At 41.4% G+C, this 13232-nt stretch overlaps 1 protein-coding gene and 1 long non-coding RNA gene across 2 annotated transcripts; one reads left to right on the top strand and one right to left on the bottom strand.

Annotated features, from left to right (window-relative positions):
* Positions 1 to 1053: 1053 nt before the first annotated feature.
* LOC133416509 (uncharacterized) lies at positions 1054 to 6085 on the bottom strand. The gene is made up of 3 exons (XR_009770255.1): positions 5255 to 6085; positions 2757 to 2860; positions 1054 to 2664 (listed from the first exon to the last, which is right to left on the bottom strand). It is a non-coding gene; the product is annotated as an uncharacterized LOC133416509 (long non-coding RNA).
* A 3969-nt stretch (positions 6086 to 10054) lies between these two features.
* Positions 10055 to 12741, top strand: LOC133416453 (protein LSM14 homolog B-like). Its single transcript, XM_061703401.1, has 8 exons — positions 10055 to 10324; positions 10410 to 10570; positions 10822 to 10951; positions 11030 to 11221; positions 11388 to 11471; positions 11547 to 11705; positions 11851 to 11986; positions 12063 to 12741. Exons 1-8 carry the CDS (start codon positions 10204 to 10206, stop codon positions 12220 to 12222), a joined length of 1143 nt encoding a protein of 380 aa, XP_061559385.1. The 5' UTR covers positions 10055 to 10203; the 3' UTR covers positions 12223 to 12741.
* The last annotated feature ends 491 nt before the right edge of the window (positions 12742 to 13232 follow it).

Below are 13232 nucleotides of genomic sequence, written 5' to 3'. Positions count from 1 at the left end.
ATGGATGGATGGATGGTTTCACAGGGATCTACTCCCTCTTAAAAAATGGCATGAGGCTGTGTTCAGAAATAACAGATGTCATTCAAACTCAAGTTCAATGGGCGTCCACACACACCTGCTAACGTTTCAGTTTTAAAGTGAAAAAAGCAGCAACACATGCATCGGGCCTTACACATGTTATTTGCTTTATCCACAAAAATGACTGACTGAAGAAGGTGGTTGCTGACCAGACTTACTAATAAAGTGTGTGTGTGGGTGTGTGAGAGAGAGAGAGAGAGAGAGAGAGAGAGGGAGGGAGAATGTACCAGAGAAGATGAATGTTTTACAGGTACTTGTGACCATAAGATAGTACTAATGTTGTCATATGCACAGCCGAAACAACAGCAAATACATCTGCAACTTACCACAAGGTGTTTTGTACTCATGGGCTCAAATAACCAAATAATAAATTATATATATATATATATATATATATATATATATATATATATATCAAATAAATTCATTTGGGCAGTGACAAAACTACCTGTACGCTGCGTGTTAAAGCTGTTATTTTTTGTAGCCTGTAATATAAACACTACTTTGCGGCTGTCACAACTCACTTTTATTGGCCCGCGAAGCCCAATAGAAGACTTTGATGTGTCGTTTGATTGGTAATCTTGAGTCAAACGTCACTGTGGTAATCAAAGTGGAATGGAGGAACGGCGCCTGATGCAGAAGTCGAAAATAAAAGTCTAAAAATAGATCACAGACGCAATTATTGATAAAAGTAGCTACCGGCATGTAGATTATTGTAACGGAGTAAAAGTACAGTTTCTTAACATAAATACTCAAGTAAAATTATCCTTCATTAAAACTATTATGACAAGTACAATTTATCCCAAATTATACTTGAGTAGGTGACTGACTGGTTAGCACATCCGCCTCACAGTTCGAGTTCTGCCCGTGCCTGGGTGGGTTTTTTTCCGGGTACTCCGGTTTCCTCCCACACCCCCAAAAAAATGCTTGGTAGGTTTATTGAAGACTAAATTGCCCGTAAGTGTGAATGTGAGTGCGAATGGTTGTTTGTTTCTATGTGCCCTGCGATTGGCTAGCGACCGGTTCAGGGTTTACCCCGCCTCTTTCCACAAAATAGATGAGAGAAGCTCGAGCACGCCCGCGACCCTAGTGAGGAGAATCAGGAAAGAAAAGGGATGGATTTCAATCATTACAACATAGGAATTTTGCTTTAAAATGCACAACTTTAACATTTGATTAAGGGACTGTGCAAAATTTACAAAACATTGGCAAGAAACCATTTATATTTTGTCACAAAAGTGACAGGAAAAATCTGGTTATATCAACTTGTGAATTTATAAACAGCAAATATATCTTCATACAGTAATACATTTAAAACATTTAAAGGGGACACATTCAAAAAACAAAGGGAGGTTTGCAAAATCAAACCACTAGCAATGACTAAGATCAGCCTATTTACTGTGAATGTTCATACGGTGCACTTGAAGTGCACTTTCACGTTTGTGAGGGGTGCGGCTTTGGTCAAAGATGCAGTGGGGTGGTCGGAGTGGCGGGAGGCTACATTCAGATGTTGCCAGCAGCTTGAAGACTGCAAACCTTCATTATAAAACACAAATATTTGTATGTCCACTAAATGAAAAGTTTATCTGATTGAGTAATTTTATTAAAACATACTTTCAAAGTGCATTTTTCCATTTTCTAAACATAAAAATGTCAAAATCCAACTTAATGGACGAAGTGCAATAAAATGTTTTTGAGATGACTAAGTATCTTCACATTGCAGATTTGTCAGCACTTTGATTGACATTGATGAGAAGGACGTCTCTAGCTCTGCTAATTAGCAACATCAGCCTGGAAACATAAAACATTGTCAACCTCATTTTTGAATTTCTGCCTCTTTTTTTCTGTGATTCTTTTGGCTTGGACACAAAAGATAAAGAACATTCACATGAAAAATCCTGCTGGCATGGACTGGATTAGACGGCAGCTCAGCAGACAAAAGGACGACTAGTACGTCTGGTGTTGGGGGTGGGGGGGTGTGCGGGGGATAAATCACGGAAATGTAATCTAAAATAGGCTCCAATTATGATGGTAGATAAAAAGCTTTAACATTCACATTCACAAAATTAGCAGTGTTGCAGAAAAATGATGCTTTGCCGCTCTTAAGGCCTTTGGCATCTCAAGTGCTCAGCTCTACAGACTTTTTTTTTCCCCCTGCTTTTTGAGCTGTGTGGCTGAAGTGTGGGTGAGTGTGACAGCTAAAGGGAATGCTGAAATCAGGGCACCGCACTGATATTTGCTCCATCACTGAAAGTACAAAAGGCCTTTTTAAATGTGCCGTCTCTTCAATGTTCCAGATAATTCTCTTCCTGCTGACGGATGTCTCATCATGGCAGTGAGGGATCAAAGAGAAGCAAAGAAAGTCATCTAACTCTGCTTCAGAAAGCTATGTAAGGATTGTCATTTTGCTAAAAGTGCTACTTTAGGAAGCTTTTATAGAGCAGGCACAAGTGGCCATCACCTCTTTCATTCCCCAGGCAAAAGTGTAGGTCTGGCAGGTTAACTCTGGTAATGCGCTGCCGCGTTAGCCCGTCTGGATCCACCTCCGCTGGAGCCCTCGGGTTGGCTGGAACACGACCCTGCTCCCTGAAACAAAGCATGGAGGAGTAACTTTTCATGAGTCTATCATTCCAAATGAGACAAATCAAGCCTGCAACAAATTGTTGAACATTGCCTACCTCGGCGCTTAAACCATTTTGCGCTTTTTTCTGGGACCGATTGCTGCCAGCGCTGTTAAATTGGCTTCCCGCTGCCTGATCTGCGCCAGCTCCTGCTGTTGCATCTGGATTACAAGCAAGAAAGTAAGCAGAGACAAATTCATCGTCACGCCACAGAAAGAATGTTACAAGGTTATGGCGAGAAATAGGACAAACCTCTTTGGTCTTCTGTTTCAGTATGAGCTGCTCCGAGACTTTGGGAAAGTATAGGACAATTTAAATTTTTTGGCTATTTCCACTTACTGTTACTTTTTTGCTCATTTGGCTATTCTATAAGTAATCAAGTGAGTGTCCCTGCTAACCATGGTAACTTATCAACAATATGATTATTGTTCTAAGCTGTTACCTGGGCAGCCTTGAGGAGGATTCTCCCTCTCCACCTTTTCATTCTTTTATATATATATATATATATATATATATATATATATATATATATATATATATATATATATATATATATATATATATATATATACATATATATATATACTTATTCTAAAGCTGATTTGAATATAGTCCATCCATTTTCCACACCGCTTATCCTCCCTAGGGTCGTGGGAGTGCTGGAGCCTATCCCAGCTGTCATCGGGCAGGAGGCGGGGTACACCCTGAACTGGTCACCACCCAATCGCAGGGCACATATAAATAAACAACCATTCCTAACTATATTCACACCTACGGGCAATTTAGAGTCTTCAATCAACCTACCATGCATGTTTTTGGAATGTGGGAGGAAACTGGAGTACCCGGAGAAAACCAATGCAGGCAAGGGAGAACATGCAAATTCCACACAGGCGGGGCCGGGCATTGAACCCCAGTCCTCAGAACTGTCAGGCAGACGCTCTAACCAGTCGGCCACAGACTGGAACAGACAACACGTAATGCCCAGATCAGACTACAAGACAAATGTACTCTTTGAATATGATATTTGAATCCAAAAGCTAGTTTATTTTTAGCTTTGTCGCACGTCTTTTTACGTAGTATTGGAAATATCTGACGGCCAATAAAGTTATTAAACCCCGCCCCCCCAAAAAAAACATGTCGGCGGTGTGGAACAGACAACACGTCTGAGACAGGCAACACGTAATGCCCAGATCAGAGTACAAAACAAATTTGTTCTTTCACGATTGCACCGTCATACTACTGCAATAAAATCTTGTATTCCGATACCACTGCATCCCGTTTTTTACGATCATTGGGCTTTATCTTGTCAACTCACATGCGACCGGATGCACGCGTTACCGTGGCGACGACAACAAGACTGTCCAAGAGTTGGCGCGATCCAAGAGTGGATCGCGCCAACTGTATTATGAGGACAAAATGGGGAAAAACGTGTGTTGGTGGTCACCGGTGCTCATTTGTTCTGTCTGTCACTATGCCTCACTGGCATAAATAGTGGAACAAAGATACATTATTTATTTTAAATATAAGATTTTTTAGCAATTAAATACACAAGTATATACAGTAAATGAACAGGTCATTTAAATAGACACATTCCTCCATATTGTGATCGGATCATAGATCGGTTATCGTTTTTTTAAACTCGCTGATTGGTGATCAGCCCCAAAAATCCTGATCACGTAAAGCCTAGGAATAACCTGACGAACAGTTCCTTTTTGCCAACCAACACGCCACGTGACCACTTGGTGATGACGCGGCGAATACTCCTATTTGAGAGGTGTATTGTAACATTCCACAATACTAAAACCCACAACCACAATAAGAATACTTTTTAGGTGAGTAGTTCTCAAACTTTTAGCACCAAGTATCACCTAAAAAAAATATACTAAGGTTTCCAAGTACTACTATCAAGAACAACATTGGGCTCAGGACTTTGAGGCAGAGAATTTACTCCTATCAACTTTATTCATATTTATTGTTAGCCACTGTAACATTATGCACAGTTTGAACTTAAAGATTGTGCTTAAATATAGGAAAATAAAAAACTGTACTTAAACAATGATTAAATTAACATGTATTGTACATAGGTTCAATAAAAACCCTATTCAAATAAATATTTAGACACAAACAGTTATAAAAGATTTAACGAAACTGTATTTAATTTCAAAGTTAAATGTAAATACACTGTACTTATCAAATGTACTGTACTGGATAAAAAGAAACAGGTTTAAGCCACTGTGGCATGACGCACAGTTTGAACATTTAATTCAGTGATTCTTTCGCGCCACTGGAGGGAGCCGGTGTACCACTGGTTTTGCTGTCAGTCGTGAGCATTAATGCTTTATGAATTAAATTGGCTGAACTGCAGGTGTATGGTGAATCAACACATAATAATTACAGTAACTGTTGGACTGTTGTAACCTTGGATCTCTAGGTCATTTGTATTTACATGCAAGCATTGCAGAAATCTAGTTGTTTTTTTTTTTAACCGAACTACTTCAACACAAACTCACGTCACGGAATCAGCTCAAATAAAATGACCGCTCTCGGGAAGTTACCTGCAGGGTATTGGACGTTTTGGACATTTGGTTGAGGCTGGGAGAGTCGAGGAGTCAACGCCTGTGGCGCAACAGCTTTTCTATCGCCAGTGCGAGTGACAGCGATGGTGGAGGGGACAGGAGTCCTCGGGTTCTGCAAAACAGTCGTGCTCCTGATGGTCACTGTAGCTGGACTAAACCCAGTGGTCGACAAGTTCTAATGATTGCACTGGGTGTTTGCGGGAAAGGCTGTAATGTTTCCCTTCATTGGTCCGTTGTTGACATAAGTGGAAGTGGGCCGCGTGTTACGGACGCGTATTTGTCAGCACGGCTGTTCATCAAAACGACAGTTCCATTCAAAGTCTGGTTAAAAGACGCTGTTCCGCTTGTTCCGGCCATGCTTAAGTTGTTGAGTCCCACACTGTTACGCTGTTACATCTAGTAACAGGTAACAGCTAGTTACTAGCTTCTGTCCCCACAGCACGCAAAACAGATGAATCCAAGGGGGTTCGTATGAGTTCCCAGACTCACCTAAGCGTAGCCTACAATGGGCAGATTGTGGCCAAAATTGAACGGAATTCAGCTATTTTACTTGTTTTGGCAAGTTCTTGTGAAAGTCTCATTTTGCTAGTTTCAACATTTGAAATACCACTGACGGCTGAATTTACGGTATGAATATCTGTCAAGACAACCCTGGTGGAGGTGTAGACGTGACCTGCTCACACTAGCTGTGACTCAGTCACGTAACTACTTTTTATTCCCACCTCAGGGAAGAAAACATCATCTTTGCCGATGCCGAGTAGCTGGTAGCTACGCTGCTTCGTGGGACGCATGCGCCGACTGTATACGCTACCTATGACGTAACCACGAAAAGAGTTTTGATTGGTTATTTTAGCAAAATAAAGCGTAGTGCTCATGTATTGTGGGTCTATTTGCGGAGCCTAGGAGGCGTAACATACAAAAGAGGCGTCCCCGAGAGAAATGCGTAGGCGTGAGCGTCATGTGACCGTCATGTAGTGCCCAATAGTATCGTGGAAGAGAGCAAGAGAAGACATGGTGGATCAGACTGTAAGTGGCAATTTATTTCATCTAATGAATGAAAGGTAGTGATGGCGAGATGAAGCTTCATAAAGCATTGTAACACTTCAGCCATTGGTTCGAGTAATGGTTCATTTCTTGATGCTTCATTGATGCTTCATTGCATTGATGCTTCATTGCACACGAAACCACCTGCTGGCCATGTCCGTTGTAGTATAACAATAACAAGGTTTTGTTGTGATTGGATTACCTTACTTGCTGGTGATACGAACGTTAACTATTTGTATATGAAAAAAATGTTGTAATTATAGATACTGTTTTCCCTCTGAAAAGTATTTTTTTCAAATGTTTAATGAATCTATGTGACGTATATGCACTGAAGTTGATATGTTCCTGTATGTTGTCATTTGTTTAATTGTAATTGTTCAATTGGACAAGCTGACCGATGCCACTACCCATATACTGTATATCACCATAACATGTTTAATTTGCCTATCGTTATTCCACACCTGTGGCACGGTGGGCGACTGGTTAGAGCGTCTGCCTCACAGTTCTGAGGACTGGGGTTCAATCCCCGGCCCCGCCTGTGTGGAGTTTGCATGTTCTCCCCGTGCCTGCGTGGGTTTTCTCCGGACACTCCGGTTTCCTCCCACATCCCAAAAACATGCGTGGTAGGTTGATTGACGACTCTAAATTGTCCGTAGGTGTGAATGTGAGTGCGAATGGTTGTTTGTTTATCTGCCCTGCGATTGGCTGGCAACCAGTTCAGGTTGTACCCCGCCTCCTGCCCGATGATAGCTGGCATAGGCTAGCATACCCGCGACCCTAATGAGGAGAAGCAGCTCAGAAAATGGATGGATGGATGGATGGATGGATATTCCACACCTAGCCCCTTATCTTTTGCATCAGCTAATTTATAATTTATGATGAATGTTCACAGTTGACAGATTACATTTTGAGAACGATATTCTGTCATGCTTTTCTTAAGGATGGCGACTGTATGATCCGTGCCCTGGCTCAAACCTGCACCCGCTTTTGGGTTATAATCAGACAAGAGTCATTCCGCAATGAAGCACACCTTCACTGGCTAGAGTCTAGTCGCGAGACAGTGAGTGGATACTGTACAGATATATTTGACGGTTTAGTTTTTTTGTTATCAGGTGTCGTGAACTGGATTCTGTACTACCCCTGATTTAGGGACGCCTACAGAATCCCCTACGTCATTGCCAGCTGTGTCCAATGTCGTAATGATTTTAAAGACACAAAAGGTTTTCGGGTATGGGGAAAGAGAGGAGAACGTCTCCATTTCTGTCTGACGACTGCAACCTGGGAGGACGCTGCAGCACGGACTCTTTTTTTATTACTGGAAGGACGGATTGAAACAAATCTGCCTTTCATTCATGTTTTTGTGTGAATATCTGAAGTTACAAAAACATGTACATTCCATACAAGCTGCAAAGTCATCATATAAAAACAGTGTTTGTGTAGGAACAGTAAAATTTACAATGAAAGACGTTCTACAAAAACAACCCAGTTCAGATTACAAAAAATAATACTATTTACAAAGGTTCATTTGTATGGACAGCATATTAGGTTCAGCAGGTCTGGAAAAGATTTGGAAAATTATATAAAGCAGAAAATTTTAATTGTAGTGTGCCTGTATATCGAAACTATTTGAGGACCAACAACCTTTATTAAATGTAATTATAGTATTTTGACTTAATGAAATATTCTCAATTAAATGTAAAGCAAAGCACAAACTATGACATTCAATTCAATTCATAAGTAGCAAATGTTGGTTCAATGCTGGCAGAAAAAAAATCTACGACCCTGGAACAGCTGATGAGTGGAGTGAAACATTAATAAACAGAAATCCAAAGTCAATGTTCCTAACAGCAGTGGAGGAAAGAGAAATCATTAGAATTGTCAATGCATGTAAAAACAAGATGTTAACTGACTGAGGAAACAAATTACGCCAATTAAAAAACTGTCATTTCAAAATGGTAAATGTTTTAATGTGTATTGATAGCATACACTTTGGACAAAACAGTGAGTTATGTTCTCATGCATTGTCTTCTATGGGAACGACGGATATAAGTACTGAGTGCCTTCAACGCAATTCCCACTTCCTTATTGATAATTACATGGCCCATTTCTATAACTATGGATGCAGTTGGCCATAAAGCTATGCCTACAAGGCCCGAAAATGCATCTTTGGTGAAGTGTTATGTGTTTCGTCTTACTTAGGCTACAGTGTCTCTGCTGTGTGCCCCCACATGCGGCGCTCAGAGCAAGGCCGCGGTGAACCTGAGAGCTCCGCCGCCCCTACGCCAGACCGCAAGCGGCTACTAACTAGCGCTGGGGGGCATTCGACTCGCCACAGCCGCTCCCCGCACGGGCCCTCACCGTCACAACAGAGAAACTCAAGGGAAAGATAACTGTTTATTACGTGGACTGGCTTGTGAGCTAACAAGCTAACTGGATAGCAAGCTAATGAGGAAGCGAGCTCACCAGTACAGTGTCAGCTCGTCAAATAAGTCACCATCTCACTTGTTTTTTTGTCGTGTGTGCATCCACATAACAGCGAGACATCAGGGAAAGTTAACTGTTTTAATAGTTGTGGCTGTGTGGGCCATACACACTGGCTGTGTGAGCGGCACAGAGCCACAGACGCGTACTTGATTAACAGCTGAAGGTTGCGGATTCAGCGGACCCGCCCACACTGTCCTGCAGCTCGAGGGCGGGCTTTCTTTTTCATGATTTGGGAGCCTTATTTTACAGAGGTGTTAACAACGGTCTTTTCTGTGGTGTGTGAAATTTACAAGACATTTTTTTGTCCCTTTACAGGGTCTTTAAGTGCATTTTAGCATCTGTACTTTTTACTTTTACCATAGCGCTTCTACTCAAGTACAGTGTGTGAGTACCAAGAGAAAACACACTTTAGTGCTGGAAAAAGATGCAAACTCCCCTGCAGGAAGGTCGGAACCGAGATACTGTCACAGATTTAAAGGTCGTTCAGAGAATTTTGAAGACTATTCTGAACTTGGCTGGGAGCCATTGAATGTGCATGAAAGTGTGGGTGACATACTGCTGTAACTTAGAGCGGCTGACAACTGGCAGCAGAGTTCTGGACATACTGAAACCTGTCTAGGACCCTTCATAAACCATCATCAGTTTGAGTGTCTCCTAAACTATTCATAATGGCTGCTTCGTAACGTTTTTGTTTGCGATTAAATTTGGCTGTCAAATTCTTTACATTGCTGTGCCTTAGGCAATTAAAATCTAGTAGCATTGATTTCAATGATTAGATTAATGTAAATTAGTTTCAAATTCTATTATTATCCATCCATCCATTATCTAAGCCGGTTATCCTCACAAGGGTCGCGGGAGCGCTGGAGCCTATCCCAGCTATCATCGGGCAGGAGGCGTGGTACACCCTGAACTGGTTGCCAGCCAATCGCAGGGCACATATAAACAAACAACCATTCGCACTCACATTCACACCTACGGGCAATTCAGAGTGGTCAATTAACCTACCGTGCATGTTTTTGGGATGTGGGAGGAAATCGGAGTGCCTGGAGAAAGCCCACGCAGGCACGGGGAGAACATGCAAACTCCACACAGGCGGGGCCGGGGATTGAACCCCAGTCCTCAGAATTGTGAGGCAGACGCTCTAACCAGTCGCCCACTGTGCCGCCTACTATTATTATTTCAAATATAATTTATTTTACAAACGGTCGTGGGATGACTGATAAAGCCAGTTACATTTCTGAATGAAAAGATCAGTCAGTGTCTCATTATGGCCAGGTGCAATGAAACAAGGTGGGTGTGGCTTATTTTCAGCTGGGAGCAGACCTTTCAAATTTCAAATTGTCACTTGCACTGTGTGAGTTGAGCTTAGGAACCACTGATGAGGTCTTTGAAAAACAGACATGAGCTCTGCAAAGCCCTACATTGGTTGCAAGATAGGGTTACTTTCAAAAGCCCAAAATCGCTATGAGGGGATTTTGTATACAATTGACAAAGGGAACTCCACAGTTGTGCTGGCGAAAGGTGAGTAAAAATGGCAGCCATTAGCTCAGGGACTTTGGAATACTCTGGAACAATTAAGCCTAATTGATTGCTCTCTTCTAATCAGTCAAATGTTTTGGAACGGAAGGACGGCCTACCGACAGACCTACACTCCCCAAAGATGACATTTATGAGTATATCACCTTCCGCGGAAGTGATATCAAAGATATCACATTGTGTGAAGACCCAGATCGCCATGGCCTACCTCCAGATCCAGCAATAGTACAGGTGAGTAATAAAAAAAAAAAAAAAAAAAAATTGTGCTAGTTTTGACCTGACCAAGTTGGAGGCTCATGCATTGTTTTGTTCCAGTGTTTATTGAGTGTTTGAATTAAGAATCCCACTGACCTTAACCGCAACCATGGTGGACAAAAAAAAAAAAAAACTGATCACGTGATTGGAAAGCTATCTATACATAATGGCTTTTTGCAAATTGATCCACTATGATCAGTCAGTGTGAGGATCTATATTTTTGCCAGTCATCAAGTGTAGGGCCGTCTGGTATCTACCCACCTCTTGGATCATTTAGTCCACTTCAATTGCCTGCCTACAACCATCTTGCTGCCAGTTCACTTCTTAATCATCAGTATGCTGCAGCTCTTGGCCTTGGTAAGTTGGTGGCAAAATTCACCTTCATATATTTGACACATTTTAAAAATTTTCAATTCTCATTTATTTCCAATTCAGGGCCCATCCTTCCAGGCTTCCATGTCCGAAAAGGCCCCATGGTGGAAAAGGGAGTTCAAACCCTTCGTGTGGAAGAGTTAAGAAAGAGGAGAGTTTTGACTGCTCCCCAGGAGCAAGATCAGCACTGGGAGAAGAGAAGGCCCTTAAGGGTGAGAGGAGAAGCCACTACCAGAAGGGGGATTGAATCCAACAGTAAGTGTGAAGTGCTTTTCTCCACTCCACCCCCCCCCCCCCCCTCCAGACAAAATCTGGCAAGTTGACATTTATAGGTATTATTTATTTTTTTCTCTCTAAATGAATAAAGAGAAACTACATGTGCTGTTATTAAATTGTTGTCATGAACATGTTATTTTGAAAGTAAGGTCAAACCCGGCTGTGCCCAATTCCCTTCAAGAATCCTCTCAGCAACAGAATGGAAATGGGCCTCTTACCAGACGCCAAGGTAAATATTCCTTAAATAGCAGACAAGTGAGTCTGACAATGAATAAATGATTGATTGGTCATGATTGAGTTGTAGGTGCCCGAAGACGCAGGAACCGTAGTCGGGGCTTGCTGATGATGGCAAAGGTTCCCTCAGCCACTCTGAAATTTGACACAGATTTTGATTTTGACTACTCAAATGCACAGTTCAATAAGGAGTTGGAGCGTGAGGTGCATGATAGGTTAAATATGAAAGGTTAGTTTATTCAACACAAATTGTAACTCTGGTTTACTCCTAAGTTTAGCTCTTACTTGGGCATGAACTTTATCCACAAATAAGCAAGTTTGACATTTGAGACCATTTATCTTATGCAGTACTTGGATCTATCCTTTGCCTGCAGATGGAAATGACAATACAGGAGAAAAACAAAGCAATGAAGCCCACCTGAATACAGAGGAGTGTCATTTCGGACCAAAATGTTACTATGACAAAGCAAAGTCCTTCTTTGATAATATCTCCTCTAATAATAAACTCAGGTATTATAACTTATTCAGCCCACCTTGTATTCTTTAACTTGTTCATGCCTGTTTTTGTGGCCAACATTTGTTTCAGACTAACCTGGGCAGAGGAGCGTAAGCGGAATCTGGAGACGTTTGGGGTCCCTGGATGGTTCCGCAAGGGCCAATCCTTCAGAGGGGGATATGCTGGAAGAAGGGGACGAGGCACAACTCTTACTCGAATTCCTTATAGAAGCAGTAATGGACAGCTGTAAAGGTCAGGGTTGAAGTATGTGCCCCCCACCCCCCCGATGGTTATTTTCTCAAGTCTGATTCTGACATCAATTGGGAATGAATCCTTGTATGCTGTTTGTCGTATACCTACATTTTGCATGTGACTGCATGGCTGGCTAAATAGTCCACTATTTGTATCTAAGAATACCTGTTTTCCCCTTAATTGCCAGAGGTACTTTTTTGTTTTCATACCCATCTACATTTTCTGTGACTTGTATAATTTGACTCGAGTGACAATATTTTTTAAGTTTTTTTTCATATTTGGACAAATATGTAAACCTGACCTTGAGGCTTATGAAGTTTTTTTTGTTGTTGTTTGAAGCCATGTGTAAAATTTATGTAAATAAACAAGAATTGTCTATTTGCTGCCTATTGCATTTGGTATATTGACATAAATGCAAACGTATTGCACAATGTATTAAGGTTAATAACATGGGAACAGAAACATTGTATACAGAGGTCACAAACCTTTCTGTAACTGCAGATATTTCTCTGGTACTAATGAAGGGCTACCAGTTTCATACCTGAAATAAATTTGCTCAAATTATCTTGACTAGGTTAATTTTCATCTTTATGAAGACACTCATGTTCGTGACTATGATTTAACAAGGTCTGAATGTGATTAAATGTGTATTTATTTTATTTTTATTTTTTTATGAATTAATGGAAAGGACAAGGAAATGTCCCATCACTGGTTAGCTATTTTTAGAACAGTCCCAGTGGCTGTACCTGGAGGCTGTGGACCACGGGTACTTTATACCGTGTGTGCGATGTGCCCCTTTTCAGGAATGAAACATTTTGATTAGCCCCTCTACCCGACCCCCTCTCGATTGTCTTTGGGGATGGAAAAAGTTCTATCGCCGACGATTGTTTATTGGGAAAGGGGCAGTGGCGGCTAGTCAATTAGTGTGCTAGGGATGCTGCCCTACTGGTCAGCTGAGTCACTATCTTGAAAAAGAAAAAAAAAACGTTGACCGGTAAACTGTTGTTA

Source organism: Phycodurus eques, chromosome 1 (assembly GCF_024500275.1).
Source record: "Phycodurus eques isolate BA_2022a chromosome 1, UOR_Pequ_1.1, whole genome shotgun sequence".
Lineage (NCBI taxonomy): Eukaryota > Metazoa > Chordata > Actinopteri > Syngnathiformes > Syngnathidae > Phycodurus > Phycodurus eques.
This window is presented reverse-complemented; position numbering and strand designations above follow the sequence as displayed.